The sequence below is a fragment of the Lemur catta genome, chromosome 11 (assembly GCF_020740605.2).
Source record: "Lemur catta isolate mLemCat1 chromosome 11, mLemCat1.pri, whole genome shotgun sequence".
Lineage (NCBI taxonomy): Eukaryota > Metazoa > Chordata > Mammalia > Primates > Lemuridae > Lemur > Lemur catta.
Genome location: NC_059138.1, coordinates 11,625,327 through 11,648,339, shown reverse-complemented (window position 1 = coordinate 11,648,339; position 23,013 = coordinate 11,625,327). Strand labels below are relative to the sequence as shown.

At 36.8% G+C, this 23,013-nt stretch overlaps 1 protein-coding gene across 3 annotated transcripts in view; it reads right to left on the bottom strand.

Annotated features, from left to right (window-relative positions):
- The window catches only part of BRAF (B-Raf proto-oncogene, serine/threonine kinase), a 140,632-nt gene that overhangs the window by 62,380 nt on the left and 55,239 nt on the right, over nt 1–23,013 (bottom strand). For 2 of the 3 annotated variants that reach the window (XM_045565262.1, XM_045565261.1), the window contains exons 4-7: nt 9,166–9,269; nt 8,232–8,334; nt 2,729–2,877; nt 1,654–1,773 (exon numbers count right to left, since the gene is read on the bottom strand). In XM_045565262.1, the coding sequence (XP_045421218.1) occupies nt 1,654–1,773; nt 2,729–2,877; nt 8,232–8,334; nt 9,166–9,269 (476 nt within the window). Of the gene's footprint in view, nt 1–1,653; nt 1,774–2,728; nt 2,878–8,231; nt 8,335–9,156; nt 9,270–23,013 lie in introns of all 3 variants that reach the window. The other variant, XM_045565260.1, reaches the window with a different exon arrangement.

Genomic DNA, 23,013 nt, shown 5'->3' with positions numbered 1-23,013 from the left:
TCATGGTCTATAGAATCTGTCAGGAGAAAATATTATAGCCAAGAGATTAATTAAAAACCAAAAAGAAACAATAAGAACATTTTTATTTGATTGTCTAAAATACACACCACTGCATACAACTAATGATAGAGCCAGTAGGAATAAAATGACTCCACCAGAGTAGATAACTATTATAACCTGACAAAAAACATAATGGCTGCATTTTTCTAGTGTTCCAAATAGATAAATACACCTACTCCTTAATACGAAATTCTTTTGCTAAATTTTCTAACCTACGAAACCTCCAGAAAGGTCAGCTTTGTAAAAATTATAGGTCTATTAGTAGTGCCAACTTATTTTTTTTAGTCCCTCTAGGTAGCAGTCTAAAGAAATAGCATTATATTGTGAAGAGTGGGAGGAAGTAGGGTTAAAACTGACAACAAATATTTCTGATGTTCACTAAATATCTCAGGAATATTCTAGAACAGAATGCTATATGGGGACTTTTCTTTTTTAACCATATGCTTCCAGATATAGCATAAATAATGCCACCTCAAATCCAATAAGGAAAGATTTGTGTGAGAAATGTTCCAAAGCAAACTAGTATCAACTTAACTCATCAGTATCATGTTTTCCTTTTGTTTCCCTATTATGAAACTTAAGTATATGATGTCTTTGTATTGTTTTTGAAGTCATTTCTTGGCTTTATCCCCCACAACTGATTAATAATACTATTAATTTTTTTCTTTTACACTTTATAAATATCCATCTATTTTCCACACTGCTACCACTGTAATTCAAGTCTTCATTGCCTCTCAGTCTTCATTACCAACAGCATCCTAGCTTGGCTTTCTTCACCCTAAACTTTTCTCTGTCACTTCATCCATAATTTTACTGCTAGGTGATTCTTTCTTTAAAACCATTTTCATCAGGTTAGTAACCTGCTTAAAAACCTTTAATTCTTTGTCTTTCCTCTTTTGTCAAGCCTAAAATTCCAGCCTGAATTCCTAGACTCTCCATAATCTGGTCTTACACATGCGACTTCTCAACTTAGATAAGCCTTTCTTCACTAGCTCCTAAATCTACCATCTTCATTTCCTTTATTTACACTGTTTCTCCATCTACTCCCACAATCAGGCTTTTATTCCCTAGGGTCATATAGATTTTAGTAATTCTTTAAAGTCCAGTTCAAATCCCATTTTATTTGTTAAGTTTTTCTGAGCACTCTCTTTCTCTCATTATTCTCCCTTCTCCTGAAAACATGTAAACATTTATGTCCTCATCACATAGTTTAATATACTCCATCAAAATAGTGGATTATAATTATATACTGTTTTAAATTATTTGCCATTGTCTCATATGTTAATGTTTCCATAAACGGAAGACATATACTTCTATATCTAATATTACACCTAATTAAATGATGAATACAAGGCAGGGACTCAAAAAATATTTGTGGCTTGATTTTTTCCTGATTGATCCTGAAACAATCTATGTCAGCTTTAATCTATCTGTACCAAATGTATGTATATATCTATTTGTGATAAAATGAGTTATTTGGGAAAAAATCCTTAATTTAACAATTCAAATGTTGGAAAGGTTTAAAATTAACCAAAAGAGCCAAAAGAAAGCAGTTCAATAACATGTCATTGAAGGGCAGGAGTCAAATCATACCCAATAGAATCTGAGGGGGGTGCAGAGGGGGATGATCCAGATGTAAGGGCAGTCTCTGCTAAGGAGGCCTCTTCCTGTGGTATTGGGTGGTGTTCAAAGAACTTGGAGACAAACAGCAAACTGTGAGGCGAAACAAAACAAAACAAAACAAACCTAACTTGTGCAAAACCCAGAAGCTTCATACACCAGCATACATAGTTAACAGAAAAATTGAAGACCAAATTCCATTTTCAGAAACAATTGGTAAAATTTAACTAGTTATATTTTTCTCCAAAGGCTTATTTTAAAAACCTATATTGTACTTTCAAAGGCAAGTTCAGAATCTAAACTAATTGTTCCATTCAGCAAATTCCTACATATTAGAGGGGGAAAAGTATGCTTTATGGTTAAGGAATTAGAAGAAAAAGTATCTACTAGATTAAATCATTATAATTTACTTAACATACAGAGTTAAATTCTATTTGCTCAAGTGATCAAGAAAAAATAATAAGACCTTAACAGTAGCAGCAGCAACAATGACACAAAAAGAGATTATAACAGACTCAAAAACTCTCGCATAAAGCAAAGAGAAATTTTAGAAGGAGATACACTGGGTACAAAGATTTTATATCTTACTCTTAAATAAATTGGGGGAAGGGAGTTGAATGGGAAAGAGAGAGAGAGAGAGAGACAGAGAGAGGGGGGGGGGAGGGAGGGAGGGAGGGAGAATATAAATGCAATTTACACAACAGCTGACAGAATCAAACCCCCTAATCTGTCGTTAATTGAAATGACATTCCTTCTCCTCCCCAAAACTACCCAAAACTACCCAAAACTGACTTCTATGGGTTAGGACTTGATTAATTAAAAGAGAATATAAAATATAAATTAAGTGTATAGCTGAACCAGAGTTACAGTTTGGGAGAGAAGTACTGGCTATACTACACACTACCCTCTAGCCATACTTAAAAAAAATTCCCTATAGCAACTGTACTAGACAGAAAACTCCTCACAGACTTTAAGACATAATAGTTTCACATTAAGAAAATTTCAATGTAAAATGATAGATACAACAGAGATTTTTTTGATTACTTACTCAAGTTGGTCATAATTAACACACATCAGTGGGACCTCTGTACTACAACGCTGGTGAAATTTATAACCACATGTTTGACAGCGGAAACCCTGGAAAAGCAGCTTTCGACAAAAGTCACAAAATGCTAAGGTGAAAAAAGTTTTCCGTACCTGCAAAGTAAAAAATAATGGATTTCAAAAACTTGCAAGAAACTTTTTAGAAACCAACATATTTATTCTCTTATATAAAAATAATAAATTTTTATTTATATCATGAAAATTCACATACTCTTCATATACTAAAATGAAAACAAGGCAGTTCAAGACAGTAGATGGACTACACATATTTATTTTCCACCCCAATATCCAACTTAAAAACTCAGAAGAAGAGGAGAAATGAATAAAATATTGGCAACTGATTTCAAGCTTGACAACATAAGAGTAGAGATGACAAGTAGGAGGAGGAAATAGAGGTGAAAGGAAGAAGGGTAGTAATTTAATTATTATAAAAAAAGGAGAGAGTTAAGGAATGCTGACTGGTGTTGACAGAATAAGAAACAAAGGTATACTTATATTACAGTCATGCACTGCATAACAACTTTTTGGTTATCACTGAACCATGTATACCACAGTGGTCCCATAAGATTATAATGGAGCTGAAGAATTCCTATCTTCTAGTGACATCTTGATGATCCTGACCCTGTGGAGGCCTAGGTTAACGTGTATGTTTGTGTCTTAGTTTTTAACAAAAAAGTTTAAAAAGAAAAAATTTAAAATTTTAAAAGTAGAAAGAAGCTAACAGAATAAGGATATAAAGAAAGAAGGATTTTTGTACAGCTGTACATGTTGGTGTTTTAAGCTAAATGTTATTACAAAAGAGCCAAAAAGTGAAAAAAAAAAGAACACAAAAAACTTAAAAAGTTTATCATGTAAAAACTTTACAGTAAACTAAGGTTAATTTATTATTGAAAAAAAATTTTTTAATAAATTTAGTGTAGCCTTAGCTGGGTGCAGTGGCTCATGCCTATAATCCCAGAATTTTGGGAAGCTGAGGCAGGAGGATCACCTGAGGTCTCTATAAATAATTTAAAAACTTAGCCAGGCGCAGTTGTGCATGCCTGTAGTCCCAGCTACTCGGGAAGGTGAGGTGGGAGGATCTTTATGGCCCAGGAGTTCGAGGCTGCAGTGGGCTATGATCAAGCCACTGCACTCCAGCCTGGGTGATAGAGGAAGACCCTGCTCTTAAAAAAAAAAATCAAAGTAGCCTAAGTATACAGTGTTTATAAAGTCTACCCTAGCGACCAGCAATGTCCTAGGCCTTCATATTTACTCACCACTCACTCACTGACTCACCCAGAGAAACTTCCAGTCCTGAAAGCTCTAATCATTTTTTATCTTTTATACTGTATTTTTACTGTACTTTTTCTATGTTTAGATACACAAACACCTAACATTGTGTTATAATTGTCTACACAATTCAGTACAGTAATATGTTGTACAGGTTGGTGGCCAAAGAGCAACAGGCTGTACCATATAGCCTAGGTGTGTAGTAAGCTATACCATCTAAGTTTGTGTAAGTGCACTCCATGATGTCTCTGTACAGTGATGAAATTGCCTAATAACACATTTCTCAGAATGTATAACCATCATTAGGCAATGCATGATTGTATTTAGTAATATGAAAATAATCACCAAAAGAGCTAAAAAAGGAAATCATTAAAAATTAACAGTTACTTGAGCTTTCCCAAGGTGGAAAAAAAATAAAAAATTAACAGTGATTTCCTCTGGAGGGGTTAAAAAGGGAAGAGAGAGAGAGGGAATATAAATGTAATTTACAAAACAGCTGACAGAATCAGACTCCCTGATCTGTGGTCCAAAAATATAATGGTTAGCCTTGGATAAAAATGTAAAAACAATTATTTCTAAAAGATAAAACTAATATGTAATCAGACGAAAATCGGAACTACCCTTCCTAAACTTACTAACAAGCATAAGGAACAGGAAAATCACCTAAAAGACAATGAGAACTGTTTTTAACAAATTATCAATTTTTTACAGGATTAGAATGTTCAGGCCACCAAAACTTGTGAACATTTCTCTATGTGAAACTAAAAGGCAACATGTAAGAATTCCACGTCAAAGGCAAATTATGTATAACATGAGTCACATAACAGAACTGTGCTAGAGAAAATCATTCTTGCCAAAGCCAGACATTGTTTAAAATGTGTTTGTTCTGTGTATGTAATAAGCAGAAAACATAAGGATAGATTAATACCAAAATGTTAACAATGGCTATTTTAGAGTGGTGAGAGTATGAGTGACTTCTATTTCATTCTTTGCTATATATTCTCAATTCATCTCAGTTTTTTTCAAGTTTTAATCACAAACAACAGCACGAAATCTATTTTACATTATGACCTAGTATATACATATATTCATATTCTAATACTTACCTTGACTATATAAAATGTAAATCAGAACTTTCTGATCTATTCTATTACATGTAAATGCTTTTCATGATACATTAAATAGATTTCAACAATAAAACTCTATTTTCAATAAATATTTATTTAACAGAATAAAAAATTAAAAATATTTCATCAAGAAAATTATATCCAGACAAATAATCCATTCTGGCTTTTTGAGAACATTTAAATAGTTTTAAAAGTGGCTCTTGCTTTTTTCATCTTTTTTTGAATGCATAACAGGGTATGTAAAACAGGTAAATGCTTATTTCTAGCTTTGTTCCCTTTCCATTTGTCTCAGGATACATAAGAAATAAAAACATTTTCAGTATTTTTTATGTGGCCACTATTTACCAAACCAAGCCTCTTTTATACTACTAGCAGAATCTCAGGAAATAGAGTACAAAAAAATATAAACTGTTTTCCCAAGTCTCAGCATTTTTTAATCGTCTGATCCTTTCTGCTAACTACGTACACCCTTATTCACCGAACAGTCTGTTCAGTTTCATCAAGGCCTCAATTTGTCTTCCTTCATTAATTTACTCAACAGTAGTCTTTCTTCCTGTCATTAACTTATATTTGAAAAGTATGCGTAACTGGTTGTATATGTACAGGAGTAAAAAGTGAGAGATAAGGAAGAAGGGGAAGGGAAGTAAGAGGCGAACAAAACATGTGAGGGGGAGAAAACATGTGGATATGCATTTGAGGAAATTTTAAGCAACATATGCTTGTATTTGTAAGTATACCTTTGTCAATAAAGATAGGCACCAGACAATATATCTTCCCTGTCACAGCTTATACTTAATCTGAAATTTGAGCACATCTAGATATGTATGGTAAATCAGTGGGAGGCACAGGCTAGGCAATTTGCATGTATTAGTTTGTAAGCTGTAGGGCTGTGGAAAGGAAGATGCTGAGTGTCTATAGAAAAGGAGGAAGGGCTGGACACATGGCAAATGCTTCAAATCTTGTTTTCCCTATCCTGTTCCCCATGATGGTTCCCAAAGACTCCCAGGATGTAGGCAAATACTGAGGGAATTGCTTTTATAATTGACTCTATGAAACCAGGAGGCATAAGCAGCACTCCTTGATACACAGCAAAATCCAGGACAGACAGGAATACTTTTCCTTTCTAAACAGAACACAGGCTTTTACTCTTGTCTCTATATGGCACCCAAAACAATCATTCTAAAACACAAATCTAATCATATTTACCTTGTTTAAAAGTATTAAATTTATAATTATTTTAGACAGAAGTCCAAATCTTTAACATGGCTTACAAGGATTTTCATGGGCTGGACTCTGCTTATTCCATCCATAACTCTTGCTACATGGCTAACACCCCTCTCTCCAACCTTGTATCATCATTCAGAACTTCTTTCAAAATTTCAAAGGTAACATGTTTCTCGCTGTTCCCTCTGTCTAGAGTACTCTTTATTTACTATTTATTTCCTCATCCATCAGGCCTAAGTTTAGATATTTCTACCTTTGGGAAACCTTCCTGACTCCTCAAAGGCCACGTTAGAAGTTTCTTTGTACCTACAGAATTGTGTACATAAAGAACTGTATGCATACACGGTAATTATGAATGCTTATGAAAATTTTTTTTTATATTCTCTCTCTACTCTAAGGCGGTAATGATGTTAGTCTTATTCATCGTCATATCCCTAGGTAAGATACAGTGTTGGCAAATGGAAGGCTCTCAATAAAAATTTACTGGCAGTACTTCAGCTGTGCTGTGAAAATTCCCATGCTCTGAAATTAAATCCACTCAAAATGAAAAAATAAATAGTAATGCTAAAAAAATGAATAGTAATGAACTTCCTAGCTCATCATTATAAAATTAATTGCTACACAGTAAAGTTGATTGGTATTAGGTATATCTTACACTAGTCCAAAAGGTATCTTATTTACAGAAGCACAAACCTGATTCCATTATTCACCACTAATGGACCCGAAAGCACAAACCCCCAAGGAAATCATCTCATCGATCATTTGCTTTAAGAGCTCTGCTGGACTAATCACCAAGGCATATGAGAAAACACTTGATGCCTAAAGAGTAGTGATAACTATCCATCTAGAAAAAAATAAACTATGGTCAAAATACCACATATATACAAAAGTAAGAAATGTATTCCTGCCTTAGAGACCACTCTAATTCTGGCTTCTGCCTACCTAAAGATAGGTTCTCAAATTCTGGGAACTCTATCCTTATCCCTAAGGTGGAAAGGTCCCATATTCCAGGCCTCATGGTGGTGACACTTAGCTTACACTAGGTTCTAGCAAATGCAAAAACCAGACAAAGGGAGAAGTCTCAAGAAGAGTTTAATACCCAGCCATTTCACCACCATTAACCTATCCTTCAGAGACTTGTGCACAAGTGTGTCAAGATACATACAGAAAGACTGCTTAGCCCTGTATGTAATAGATTTAAAAAACATGAAAACTTACATGTCTTTTAATAGAGAGAGAAAATATACTGAACCTCTATTCTTATGGATTATAACGTAATCATTATAAAAATAAAGCTAGGTGTACTAACATGGAAAGATCCATGATATCCTGCTGAATTTTTTAAGAAGTTAAGAATATCATATAGCAAGACTCCAATTGTGATTTAAGAAAGGAAAAGCAATGGAAAGTAATGAAGGGGAGGGAGAAAAAAAGAGAAAGGAGAAAATTTTGGGCTTACAGGCATAAGCACACATTTGTATATACAGAAAAAAGAAAAAAATTTGGAAGACTGCATATTAATCTATACAAATGTTGGCCTCTGGGAAGGTATTTTCACTTTTATTTGAAATACTTTTGCACAATTTTTTGTAAAAAATTTTTTCTTTTAATAATAGAAATACATTGCTTCTTTAAATTAAAAAGAAATTATAATCACTAAAATAAAACTCTTCAGTTTAAATATAAGTTTTTAAAGAACAGAACAAATTTGTAATTTAGGTAAAATGTCAATCCCCAAATCCATATTTCTTTCATAATCCTTAAATAAAAATGCACTCGTAAAAACTTGAACATTTTTGACATTTCAAAAAATAAAAAGATACGTACAAAGTTATGTGTTGTAAGTGGAACATTTTCCAACACTTCTACATGCAATTCTTCTCCGGTAAGCCAGGAAATATCAGTGTCCCAGCCAATTGGTTTCTTCTCTCTGAAAAATGCAGACACAAGCCTTTCTTGGTTATCATCCCTAAAAATTTTTATACACCTCATGCTGAAGATACGAAAATTGGTTATTGAGGGGCTAGTAATAGTGAGGGAGGTTTGGCTCCCTAGTTTTCCATCGTTAGAAATTTAAATGGCAATAAATTAATTTTTAAGTTTACCCCAAATAAATGTATCACTCTTGGACAAACAGCAGGGTAAAGAGATGTACTCTTTTCTTCAAGTCAGCTCCAGAAAAGACCTATAACAGCAGAAAATGGATTGTTCCTGGGGTCCAAAAAAGAAAAAAAAAAAAAAAAATCACAGGTACGGACTTATCTATCCATTCAAAGAAAAAGAGTACTCAAGGGACAACATGCCCCAAAAAGGATTTTTTTAAACAAGATTCAAAATTTGGGGGTCTTGGAACAATGTTAGACACTTTCTGAAAGAAAAGTAGGTCAATATAAAACGTTAATTTTGATAACCTTTTGTTAAGCTATGAACTTGTATTAAAAATCGCAGAGTGGGTAAGGGCCCATTATCCAAATAAATCATAATCTAAATGGGTGGTTCAAAAATGGTAAGAATCTCAAACTTCAAATACAGTCATTTGGTCAGAGTAACAAACCCTACAGTCACACAAAATTATCTAATTTAACTCCTCAAAGGGCCTACAAGATTTCTTCAGGCTAACTTAATATTAATTTAATATTTTTTTCTAAAGTTGACTTTAATTCCCTAGGTTTAGGTAAAGATCCCAGAGAAAACCTCAAAGTTTAATGTCTGATTATTTTTTTCTTTTTAAACAAAATTTTACATCACATACAAACCATACCCATCCTGAATTCTGTAAACAGCACAGCACTCTGGGATTAGACCTCTCATCATCAGTGCTTTCTTTAGACTGTCTCGGACTGTAACTCCACACCTTGCAGGTACCTATGGTATCATAAACATATTGATAAGAGGTAAAGTGAGCAGATTTTTTTTCCACATCATTTAAAAAAAACCTCAATGACTTACCTTTATAATATAGCACCTTTAATATGTTTTATGTGCTACTAAGTCAGATACAACATCATTTCTACAGCTAACTTAACATTAAAAGGAAATTATAACTCAAGTATCTATTATTCATCAACTTAAATAAAATTGATTTTTTGATCTTGTATTAAAATTACAAATTTTTTTTTTTTTTTTTTTTGAGACAGAGTGTCACTTTGTTGCCCTGGCTAGAGTGAGTGCCGTGGCGTCAGCCTAGCTGACAGCAACCTCAAACTCCTGGGCTTAAGCGATCCTACTGCCTCAGCCTCCCGAGTAGCTGGGACTACAGGCATGCGCCACCATGCCCGGCTAATTTTTTTTTTTTCTATATATATTTTAGTTGGCCAGCTAATTTGTTTCTATTTTTAGTAGAGGCGGGGTCTCACTCTTGCTCAGGCTGGTCTCCAACTCCTGACCTTGAGCGATTCACCCGCCTCGGCCTCCCAGAGTGCTAGGATTACAGGCGTGAGCCACCGCGCCCGGCCTACAAAATATTTTAAACATATAAAAAAGAACAGAAAATATAACAGTACCCACTATAATACACCCACTAATATAATGTATCCACTACTGAAAAATAACAGATGTCGATATTAAAAGCAGAATCAATTTTGATCCAACATTGTTCAAAGCTGAAAACTATGTAATCCTTCAATCACACTGATGATGCTTAAGAGAAACCTTACCGGCCCTAAATATAGCAGGAAGAAAATACTGGTCTTCATGTGTATAATTGATATTTGTTGTTTAGTTGCCTAGTGCCCCTATTTCCTCTGGGAACCTGCCCTTCTCTAGAAATTCACACGGTACTAGAGAAGCTATCAATCAAGGGTTGATATTGTTCTAGCCATTGATGACATAAACTGGCTAATTAGTTCCCCATATCCCTGGCAATAGTGACTGGTACAGGGCTAGATATATGACCCAGACAGTGCTTGAATTCTTCCCTAAAATGATACACAGACATTGTTCTGCTGTAGTTACAGCATGCCAAGAGGATATAAATCTGGAGCCCTTGGTGGCTATCTTCCCCACTACACTGAACAAATCTGTTACAGAATGAAGCTAACATAGGGAGAAGTAGAGATAGCACTGGGAGAGGAGGGGAAGGGGTAAAGGAAAGAAAGATAAGAATTTTCTGTGTATTTAAAGTTATCGCTATCCCTAATCTTTTCCTAGCCTCACCTCACCGCCTGCGCCCCCCCCCCGCCAAGGAAAATTTGGAGAATTTGTAACTTGAAGATGTGGACTAAAGTGTGGCAGTGAGTGTACAGGGGATGCAGTTTTTATGGGGGGGGGGTGTAACACAGAAGGAGAGGATATGTTAGTTTGTAACAATAATATTAAACATTCCATTCATTTAAATCACTAAAGTGCCTCGCAAACCAAAAGTTTCCAAAGAAACTGGGAATTTTTATGCTAGAGGGGAAAAATGGAGTAAAGGTAGGAGTAAGACAGGTGAATTTAAGTAGTATATTGAAGGAGGAACAGTCCAGAAAGCCTAATTAGGACCTACGACTAGAAATAAGAGGAGGCAGATTGTAGCAATATAATCATAAAACTATCCTACAAGTAGGAAAATTTGTCATTAGGCAGTGAGTTTACAATTCAAGAGGAGACTGGATTGGTATGGTTGATCCTTATTATTCATGGGGTCTGCATTTGCTAATCTGCCTACTTGCTAAAATTTATTTGTAACTCAAAAGTCAACACTCTGCAGTGCTTTCCTGGACAAGCGTGGAACAGTGAAAAATCTGAATCACTTAAGTACGCATCTTTCCAGCTGAGGTTGAACAAAGTGATGCTCTGCCTTGTTTCAATTTTCATACTATAAACAAGTGTCTTGTGTACAGCCTATTTGGTGCCACGTTTTTTGCACTTTTGTGCTTTTTGTTAGTGATTCTGCTGTTTAAAATCGCCTCCAAGCTTAGTGCTGAAATGCTGTTTAGTGCTCTTAAGTGTATGAAGGCTGAAATGGGCCTGGCAGAGTTAAGCTAGGTAAGCTTCCTTTAGGCATGAGTTATAGTCGAATCAACACTATATACTAAATAAGGTATCTTTAAACAGAAACACACATAAAACAAGATTATGTATTAATCAACTGACAAAAATATGACCAGAGGCTAGCAGGAACCTACCTACCTAACCGCATTTTGAGTTGGAGAGATTTGGGGTCTGAGCAAGGAAAAAGATATAACCACAAGGTGGCAGTAGCATGCATGAGCTTTACTGGGTGATATTTTGACAGCTTTGCATTCAGGGGAAGTCCCTGACAGCATAAGCCTGCCGCGGAGGGGCCACTACCCAGAACAGGAGTGTGTGGGGGCTCTTACGGGAGATTGGCATAGGAGAGGGAGCTTATGTATCTAGGTGACATTGCTCAACAGCCCGGCAGGGAGTCTCTGGATCAAAGAGCTCCAAAGGACAATAGCATCCTGGGGTCTTTATACCCCTGGCAGTTGATCTTATTTATGGCTAGCGGATGTTGAGTGCAAAGCAGTTTTGTGGGGTTTGTAAAGTAGGCAGTCTCTCGGTGTCTAAAAAACTGCTTATCGGGAGTATGTTTAAAACAATTAGATATGCAAAATTTAGTTTGATGCAAGCACACTTTTAAGCTAACAGGTCCCAGTCTGCTGTGAAGAAATAAATAGCCTAGGGGTCAATATACAAAGTCCATCTTTGACTCATTATATAACAATAACCCTGTATTTCCCTGAGGGGCAATGGTTCAGTATCCACTAATTCAGTGTTTGTAGCGAATTTACAGAACACAACTACTGGAAACAATGAAAACTGGCTGTGCCTTCCAAGAAATAATAAGCTGAAGGGAAAGCTAATTTTTCCCTCTACCACACTCATCTTCTGCCTACATTAATTCCCAAATTTCCTGATTGGCGACCCAACCTTTAGTTTTAAACCCCATCCAATCTAAGCTATCCCATGTTGCCACAGAAATCTTTCTAAAGAAGGTAACAACTTTTTTTTTTTTTGAGACAGAGTCTCGCTCTGTTGCCTGGGCTAGAGTGCCGTGGCGTCAGCCTAGCTCACAGCAACCTCAAACTCCTGGGCTCAAGCAATCCTTCTGCCTCAGCCTCCCGAGTAGCTGGGACTACAGGCATGTCCTACCATGCCCGGCTAATTTTTTCTATAAATTTTTAGCTGTCCAGATCATTTCTTTCCATTTTTAGTAGAGACCGGGGTCTCGCTCTTGCTCAGGCTGGTCTCGAACTCCTGACCTCAAGCGATCCACCCGCCTCGGCCTCCCAGAGTGCTAGGATTACAGGCGTGAGCCACCACGCCCGGCCTAGATGAACTTTTAATAATTGACATTGGGACAACTGAAACCAATCTAGAAAAAAGTTTGATCGATCCTTCATACCATATACCAGGATAAATTCTAAATGCATCAAAGATTTAAATGTTGAAAGGAAGGAAGGACAGAACAAACCAGAAAAGAACTAGGCCAACGCCTTTATAACTAGGATGAGAAATCTGAAAGTCATAAAAGAAAAAAATACTAAATTCAGCTACATAAAACTAAAAAACTTTTGGAGAGCGAAACAAACAAGTCAAAAGACAAATGCAAACTGCAAAATATATTTACAATCCATTTAACAGGGATATTATCTTCCTGATACACAAAAACCTTCTGAAAAATTGAGATCAAGACCTGAACAACCCAAGAGAATAATGAGCAAAGGAAAGACAGTTCACAGATATAGACATAGAAATAGCCTTCCCACCTTTGTTTTTTTTTTTTTTTTTTGAGACAGAGTGTCACTTTGTTGCCCGGGCTAGAGTGAGTGCCGTGGCGTCAGCCTCGCTCACAGCAACCTCAAACTCCTGGGCTTAAGCGATCCTACTGCCTCAGCCTCCCGAGTAGCTGGGACTACAGACATGCGCCACCATGCCCGGCTAATTTTTTCTATATATATTTTTAGTTGTCCAGATAGTTTATTTCTATTTTTAGTAGAGACGGGGTCTCGCTCAGGCTGGTCTTGAACTCCTGACCTTGAGCGATCCACCCGCCTCGGCCTCCCAGAGGGCTAGGATTACAGGCGTGAGCCACCGCGCCCGGCCCCTTCCCACCTTTGAAAAGGTGTTCAACCTCACTCAGCAAAGCATACCTACTCTTGCCAAGATATTTTTCATTTATCAGATTGGCAAAACTCCAAAATTTGACAACATATTCTGTTGATGAAACTATGGGTAAACAGCCATCTCATAATTAAGACCTATGAAGCAAAATTTGAAAGTACCTATCAAAATCATAAATGTAGATTTTTCTTTGGTCAAGCTTACTTCTGGGAATTTACCTCATAGATATTCCTGCAATACATTAGAGTAACATATGTGCAATGTTATTCACTACAGTATTAGAAACAACCTAAATGCCCACATTCAGAGAACTGGTTAAATAAACTATAATACATCTACACAGTGAAATTATAGTTATAAAAATGAATATTTAAGTTCTCTATCTATGGAAATGGAACAAACACACCAGTAATCCTAGCATTCTGGAAAGCCAAGGTAGGATGATTGCTTGAGGCCAGGCATTCGAGACCAGCCTGAGCAAGAGCTCAGACTCGTGTTTCTACAAAAAATAGAAAAAATTAGCCAGGTGTGGTGGCACGCACCTGTGATCCCAGCTATTTGGGAGGCTGAGTCAGGGGAATCACTTGAGCCCAGGAGTTTGACGTTGTAGTGAGCTATGATGACACCACTGCACTCTAGTGCAGATGACAGAGCAAGACTCTTGTCTCAAAAAAAAAAAAAACAACCCAAATCCAGAATTATATATATAGTATGATGTCTTACATAGAGAGGAGTGGGGAAATAAGAATATATATATTTGTATTTTTTATATCCACATAAAGAAACCCAGAAAATTCATGCATGTGTGCACATATGCACACACCCTAAAAAAGTTACCCAAAAGGTGAAGGGAAAATTGGATGTACACAGGTAGGGGTGGAAACAAAATCTCTAGATATAAATACCATGTAAAAAAATTACCTGCTCAAAAAAAAAAAGGAAGAGGTTATCTTATATTTTAAGGCTAGGAAGACTGAAAAAATACTTTTGAAATAAACCAGGTTTATGCCTGTCCTCCAAACTCCAAAATTAAGTATCATTGATTGTCAGAGCTGCAACAATTTTTCTTTTAAAAAAAGTTCTACCTTAACAAAGAGCTAGAGTCAATGGAATCATCTAAATATTTATTTACCAAAGGAAAATTTAGACCTAAATAAAACGTAACAGTCCAAACATTCACATGTCATTTTTAAACGGAATTATCTTTTACCAATGGGTTCATGAGGATTCATTACATTACTCTACTTTTGTATCTGTTTAAAATTTTCCATAGTAGAAAGTTTTTTAAAAACTTTAAGAAGTCATTGTAAAAGCCAGGTGGCCATCAAAATTGTTATTAATATATGTTTAATTATTTGAGCTAGTACATTAATTTGGTAGCTTAAATTTTTTACAGTACAGACTATTATATGCTTTAAGTAAACTTCATGATACAGTAGATCTTATATAAACTGTCATAAAATATATGTGCCAACATATAGATTTGAACACAAATGTAAATATTTAGCGTCCCGATTTTATGATAATTTATCTTGGTGTCAAGTCCTTTTTCAGGACTGTTACACCAATTATAATATTGTTTTCAAGGAAAAATGTGATATGATTTGCTTATAACATGGTCTCATTAAAGTAAAAAGTATCTTCATAAGGTAAAAAACAATTTTAGAATTAATATGAATTCTAACTTTAGAATTAGTATGCCGCCTGGTCAGGTTGAATTTAACTGGTGACATCTTTTATAAAGTTGACATCTTTTATTGCTAAATTGCTATCCCAATCAAATTATTATTTTTTTGTTGTTAAATTTGCTGTATTTTATTTCATTTATCCTTTCTATGTTCTAAAAATGTCTAACAATAGCCAACTAATAAGATAAATGATAGTACATCTTTAAAATGGAATACTATGAAATATTAAGTCATATAGATATGTCCTTTTTAATTATTTGCACATCATTAAAAAAATTTTTTTTTTATTTTGGCATATTACAGAGGTACAAATGTTTAGGTTATGTATGTTGCCTTTGCCCCACCCGAGTCAGAGCTTCAAGCGTGTCCATTCCCTAGACAGTGTGCAATGCACCCATTACGTGAGTATATACCCATCCTCTCCTCTCCCCTCTCATCTGCCCAACACCCAATGAATGTTATTACTGTATGTGCATTTAAGTGTTGATCAGTTAATACCAATTTGATGGTGAGTACATGCGGTGCTTGTTTTTCCACTTTTGTGATACTTCACTTAGTAGAATGGGCTCCAGCTCTATCCAGGATAATACAAGAGGTGCTAGGTCACCATTGTTTTTTGTGGCCGAGTAGAACTCTGTGGTATACATATACCACATTTTATTAATCCACTCAGGTATTGATGGGCACCTGCATCCCAATCAAATTAAAATTAAAAACTGAAGTTAATCAATTATCTCATTAGTATTCCAAGAGGGGGAATAACTTATCTAACAACAGTTAAGAAGCTCTTTCACTGCTGGCAAAAGAATTTTTTTTTACTGTGTCCTAATAAAAGTTTATTAATGGACACTGAAATTTGAATTTCATGATTTTTACACGTCATGAAATATTATTTTTCTTTTGATCTGTTTTCAATAATTTTAAAAATGTAAAGACCATTCTTAGCTCATAGGCCTTATAATATCAGGCAGGTGGCAGTATTCGGCCTGCGGGCCATCGTTTACAGATCCATCTTAAGTGAAGACAACGACAAGGCCAAACCTGAATTTCTTCTAAAACCAAGACTTTCAAGACCGATTATTAATGAAAACATGCCCTGTGCCAGATGCCCCCCTCAGTACAAACAAAGTCAGGATCCTCATATAGGAGGACACCGGCCTGGGCATGGCCCCACTGCTCTGGGACTCCTGTTGCCGAGTACAGGTGAGCCTGAGCATTTCATAGACAGCATTGTTTTCATATCAATGTTAAAAGAAAAACAAGGCACTTGTAAAAAATTTGAAGCACAAAAGGATTTTGTTTCTAAGTCTCCAGCAAAACCCACCAAACACACTAAAGTCATTATTAACACACACGGCTGTTCCTGTATTTTAGACATAAGTGGGTAAAAGCTTACCTGACATACCTAGAAGCCTAGCCATCAAAGAACATTCCTTTCCAAATCAAGCAGTGAACACTTCAGTCACAAACAGTACACACACCAAAATGTTTTGCTCAATATATTCTGAGACTAGTTCTACACGTTGTGCTAAACATTTCCAGAAAGTTGCAAAAAGCTTGTCATTATTGATCGGTGCTTAGAATTCAGCTGACACCCTGGCCCCTTTGCAGTGTATACACAAAGATCAAATCAAAGTAATAAATACACATTAAGTCATCAATCATTTCCCTGTAAAACTGTAGGCCCAAGTACTTGCACATCCTGAAACAAGTCTACCTTCTGTGCCAGCACCATCCACTGCAGAACTATTTGTTTTTTTTTTTTTTTTTTGAGACAGAGTGTCACTTTGTTGCCCTGGCTAGAGTGAGTGCCGTGGCATCAGCCTAGCTCACAGCAACCTCAGACTCCTGGGCTTAAGCGATCCTACTGCCTCAGCCTCCCTAGTAGCTGGGACTACAGGCATGAGCCACCATGCCCAGCTAATTTTTTTGTATATATATTTTTAGTTGGCCAGATAATTTCTTTCTATTTTTTTAGTAGAGACGGGGTCTCACTCTTGCTCAGGCTGGTCTCGAACTCCTGACCTCGAGCGATCCACCCGCCTCGGCCTCCCAGAGCTAGGATTACAGGCGTGAGCCACCGCGCCCGGCCACACTGCAGAACTATTTGCCATGACATTTGTTTCCACACTCACCGCACGTGTGGGGCTCCTGAGCACGTGAAACATGGCTGGAGCTTGGAGGACCTGAAGAGTTAATTCTATTTGGGTCTCAACAACCCTGTGTGGTGAGTGACTACTTTGCTGGGTAGGGCAACAATTGGAGGGACAGACAGTGGGAGCAACATGAAAATGTCCATCATGCCACTGCAAAAATGTCTGCCTACAGATCTCCCTTAGAGGAAGACACATTCTGCATGAATGGTGTTGACAGTATAGCAGAACCATACAACTGCCACTGCTGCAGGTTAACATGTTGCCTCCAAAATGGAAAAAAAAGTGCTTTGAGGTGTCCCCACTACTATCCTGTAGTTTCTATATGGCTTCCCTTCAACCAGATGGGGGTACAGACACCAAAAGCCTGTGCTCACCAACACAGGAGCCCAGGAGACCGTCTGTCTGCTGAACTGTGAGCTGGTTGGGACCTAAGTGTCGCCACCTCTTTCTTCTTAAAGAGAGATGCCAGGGTGAGGAGGGAACAAGTAAAATTGCTTTCACTGTTTGAAGGTTGTGAGAGCTACCACCAGCTGCGAAGATCAGTAACCCTAGGCCGCCTCCCTTGGACTCTTGGTCTGCCTGTTGGGCCCAGGAGGACTCCGCCACCACTGCTGCTGCAGTTTCTCCTTCTTCTCCATGTAGGAGGTCATGTTGTTGAAGGTGGCCTTGTAGAGACTGAAGCTGGAATCTGTGCTGGCACAGCGTCCAGCATAGCCCTGATCTCATAAAGAATATCAGATACTTTCTTTGACAGGGCACTGTCAAAAACAGACTGTGACTGGCTGCCCACAGGCCTAAGGAGCACCAGCAGGGCTTTCCAACAGTCCTGCAGAGCCCAAGCCCCTGGGTCTCCTTGAAAGCCTTATCCCACACTCGGTGCCGGGAAGACAGCTGCTTGTCTGTATACCAAACACTGTCTGAGGGCATCGAGTTGGAAGATGTAGGGGAATTCAGTCACACAGAAGCACAATGCAGTTCTCCTGGCACCAGAATGCAATCCTGAATGCTGTAAACCTTTTGTGGCCCTGAGGCTCTGCTGGCTCTTGCAGACTGGCCAGGTGACAGCAGTGCAGTCAGCAGCTGCTTCTGTACTCCCAGAGCCTCAGAATACAGTCCCTGGAGGAGGACAGGAGCAGGTCAGGATAATCAGACATCACAAAGACGCGGCTCACAAACTCTGTGGGCCTGAGGGAGGACTCCATGCTGTGCGGTGCTATAGCCCAGCTGAACCAGATCTTCTTATCTTGGTCGACAGTGAGGAAAAAATGGTCATCAGGACTCACAGCCACATCTAACAACATAGACAGGTTCCCACGTTCAAGTCTGCTGCATCTGTGTAGCTTCAACACCAAAAAGGAGTAGACACCTCTGGACTTGTCAGGCACCAAGACCTTCTCCTCAGAGACTATAAAGATCAGGGCCGAACACCTCCTCACCATGGTCTAGAAAAATTTCCTCCAACTTCCCATTAGAGAGAAAAGGTAAAGATTTCACTCCAGTTAATACTGAAAAATTCACAAACCCAAAATTATAACACTAAGAGATTACCATGGTTTTGTATGGAAAAGAATCAGATGCTTACTGTCATTGGTTAAAGCAAAACAGCTGCCATACTTGGAGAATGTGGATGCCAGAATTGTGCCATTCCCATAGACCAAGGGTGGCCTATCCTCCCTTCATTTTCTTGTGATTTCTTTTCTGCAGCACTGCAGTAATAGATGAAGAGTTTGTCGTCATCACTGCTCACTGTGGAGGTGGCCAGGATCCACTGTCACCCCACACTACCAGTATCTGCCTGCACAACGCCAGCCCCATGGAACTGGCCATGTGCCTGCCTGCTGCACCACCACCCACATATGTGCCTGCCCAGTGCCCCTTTCTGTTGTCCAAGAATAGAATTTATTAAGAGTCAAGAATGTCCTGGATTCCATAGCTATTTTATTAAAATTTAAGCATAGTAATTTAAATACCAACATGAGCTAATGCTACTCTCTATAGTACTCTACCTCACAAAGTGGCTTACAAGGATAAAATTAAGACTATGTGTTTTTACAAAATGTACCACTCTGCAAAAGGTATTATTATTCCTCCTATCTACAAAGAAACTGAATGTATCACCTTCTTTCATCACTTGTAGATTTTAGCTTCTGCTTTGCTGGTGCCAAAAATAAAGGAGGAGGGAAGGTCTAGTATTTACTCTAATCTAATGATGTCCCTTTACTCTCAACCTGTTCCATTAAAACTACATACTTGTACAAGTAAGAGCTAACATTTGGTCGTAGTTTTTTCCTAAATTGGCTAAAACAAGAACATAACTTTTTCTTAACCCTTCAATTCCACAAACATTTCTTGCTTAATTACAGCACAACTAGGGCATGATTTTGAAGTATCTATTACTGCCCTATCTTTTCCCTTTGTTCTTTCTTTATCTTAGATATAATCAGGATTAATACCAATCAAAAGATATTTGTTTACAAATCCCAGGCTATAGTAAACCCAAAGACTCATTCTTTCAACAATACTTACAGAACATCTACTGAGTATTAGACATTACTCTAGTCACTGAGTAAACCAAAATAAATAAGCTCCTCTCACAGAGCTAAAATCATCCCACAGATGCTAAAATTAATTCAGTAGTTTCAGCTATCTTTTTAGACCCCAGTTCTTTTATAACTGTTGAACCAACTATGCATATTCCAAGCCATAGAAATTCCACTTTCAGGATTGTAACCTAGAAATACCCTGTCACATGTGTACAAAAGAGTCCTGTACAAGGATGTTCCTATCTCAACATTGATTGTAGTAACAAAAATATTGAACATAACCTAGATGTCCATCAGTGGAGGAGTAGATAAACAAATTGTGGCATAGTCAGAAATTGGAATACTCAATAATAGTTCAATTGCATGAACTAGATTTGTATTAACATATAAATATGTATACCTTGAAATTACAATTTTGAATAAAACGGACAAGATGCTGAACATTACATACATACAGTTATCATACCACTTTAAAAATTAGAAAACAAAAATGCTGGCTTATGGATAAGTACACATGTAGTAAAATATAAAAATATGATTGAATGTACCCTACATTTATCATAGTGGCTGCTTTTTGGGGGCTAGGGTGGGATGGTAGGTGTTCAGCAGGGAAAAAGGACTGGTAGGGGAAACTAAACTTGTGTGTGTATGTGTGTTTGTGTGTAATATATAACAAATATATATATAGAAAATATATATGGTATAGAAAATATAACAAAAAATTACTATTTGTTCATTGTAGGTGACTAAACACAGCTGTTTAATATACTGTCATTTATACTTTCCCATATAGATATTTAAAATTTTCTAAATAAAAAACTAAAACAAACTTATGAACAATCTTTTCTAAATACTAAGTGATTAATTGTGAAATACCTAAAATAGGCAATTTTCTTTACAAGACTATATACAACTTATAAGCATGGTTTCCATTTAGTGATGTAAAAGACCATTTCCTGGGGCTACCGACTATCATATTTCCTGATATTGCAATCCTTTCATTTAGCCTACCTTATTTTTTTAAATAGACTTGGGGGTACAAGTACAGATTTGTTACAGGGGTATAGTGTATAGCGGTGAAGGATGGTCTTTTAGTATAACCATCACCTGAATAGTGTACATTGTACCCATTAGGTAATTTCTCATCCCTCTACCTTCTCTCCCTCCTCCCTCCTTTCTGAGTCTCTACTGCCTATTTCTATGTGTACACATTATTTAGCTCCTACTTGTAAGTGAGAACAGGTAGAGTTTCTGAGTTATTTCACTGAAGATAATGGCCTCCAGTTCCATCCATGTTGCTGCAAAAGACAAGATTTCATTCTCTTTATGACTACTATTCCATGGTATATATATACAACACATTTTCTTTATCCAATCATCCACTGATGGACACTTAGTTTGGTTCCGTATTTTTGCTATTATGAACAGTGCTGCAATAAACACAGGAGTGCAGGTATCTTTTTGATCAATGATTTCTCTTCTTTTGGGTATATACCCAGTAGTGGGATTGCTGGATCAAATGGTAGTTTTATTTTTAGCTGACAAATCTCCATACTATTTCATACCGTTTTCCATAGAGGTTGTACTAATTTACATTCCAACCAATAGTGTTTAAGTGTTTGCTTTTCTCCACATCCTCGCCAGCATCTGTTACATTTTGCATTTAGTCTACCTTATTTTTCCTTTCTACTTTAGAGGGTAAAAATAGACCTACCTATCCCTTTTTTGGTCCCTAGAGCATTCAGTTTTATTTCTGTTCTCTCCACTTCTCTTTCTCCTATTGTGACATAGGTCCTTAGAGAACTTGTACTTTTTTCCATCTCTAGATGAAATAATCCTTGCTACTTTTTCTTTTCTGTCCAATTTCTATTATTAAAGCATTGTTCAAAAGCCTTTATGATTTTTCTTGTCTCAGAACATTGGTATTATGTCTATGAATGGCATGTAAAATTATTTATAAAAGAAAATTCTTTCTCCAAAAAGATATACAGAAGCTAGGAACCACATGAAAAGATGCTCGACATCATTAGCTATCAGGGAAATGAAATTAAAAATCAAAATGAGATACCCCTTCACACCCACTAGGATGGCAATAATCAAAAAGACAAATAATAAGTGTTGGTGAGGATGTGGAAAAAACAGAACCCTCATCCTGGTAAGAAAGTAAAAAAAAACCATTCTGCCAGTACCTCAAAAGGTTACTACAGGCATATACTAAAGAAAAATGAAAACATATGTCCACAGAAAAACTTGTACACAAATGTTCATAGCAGCATTGTTCATAATAGCCAAAAGATGGAAACAACACAAATGTCCATCAAGTGATAAATGTATAAATAAAATGTGGTATATACATCCAATAGAATACTATTCAGGAGTAAGAAGGCATGAAGGACTGACACATGGTACAACATGGATGAATCCTGGGAACATTATGCTAAGTAAAAAAAGCCAGCCACAAAAGAACACATATGATTCCATTTATATGAAATGTCCAGAATAGGCAATCTAAGGAGATAGAAAGTACATGAGTGGTTGTCTAGGGCTAAGAGGAATGGGAGACATGGGAAGTGACTGCTAATGAGCACAGTATTTCTTTTTGTGGTGAGGTGATGAAAATGTTCTAAAATTGATTGTGGTGCTGGTTGCATAGCTCTGTGAATATATAAAAATCATTTTAAAATGGGTGGATTGTATGGTATTTAAATTACATCTCAATATATCTTTTTTTTTTAAGGAAATTCTGTCATTTGAATTATGGGCCTAAGCAGGCAGGCTTAGGACAAGCCACCTTTTAAGGTAATCAGATGGGGCTAATACTTTCTGGTTAATTTTTTTCATATATTAATACATTAAAAAATACATATGAATGTGAGTATCTCAAGCCTAATATACTTTAAATTTTCTTAGATTGGTACTACTTTTCAAAATTTGTTAACATTAAATGTGATCCAGGGTCTTATGGGAAAAGGAAGCCTCATACACTGTTGAAAATCAAATCTTTTCTGATATTAAGGTATTGCAAAGTTTCATTTTACTTATTTATTTGAGACAGGGTCTCACTAGGCTGCCCAGGCTGGTTTTGAACTCCTGGGCTCAAGAGATTTTCCTACTTTGGCCTCCCAAGTAGCTGGAACTACAGGCATATGCCACT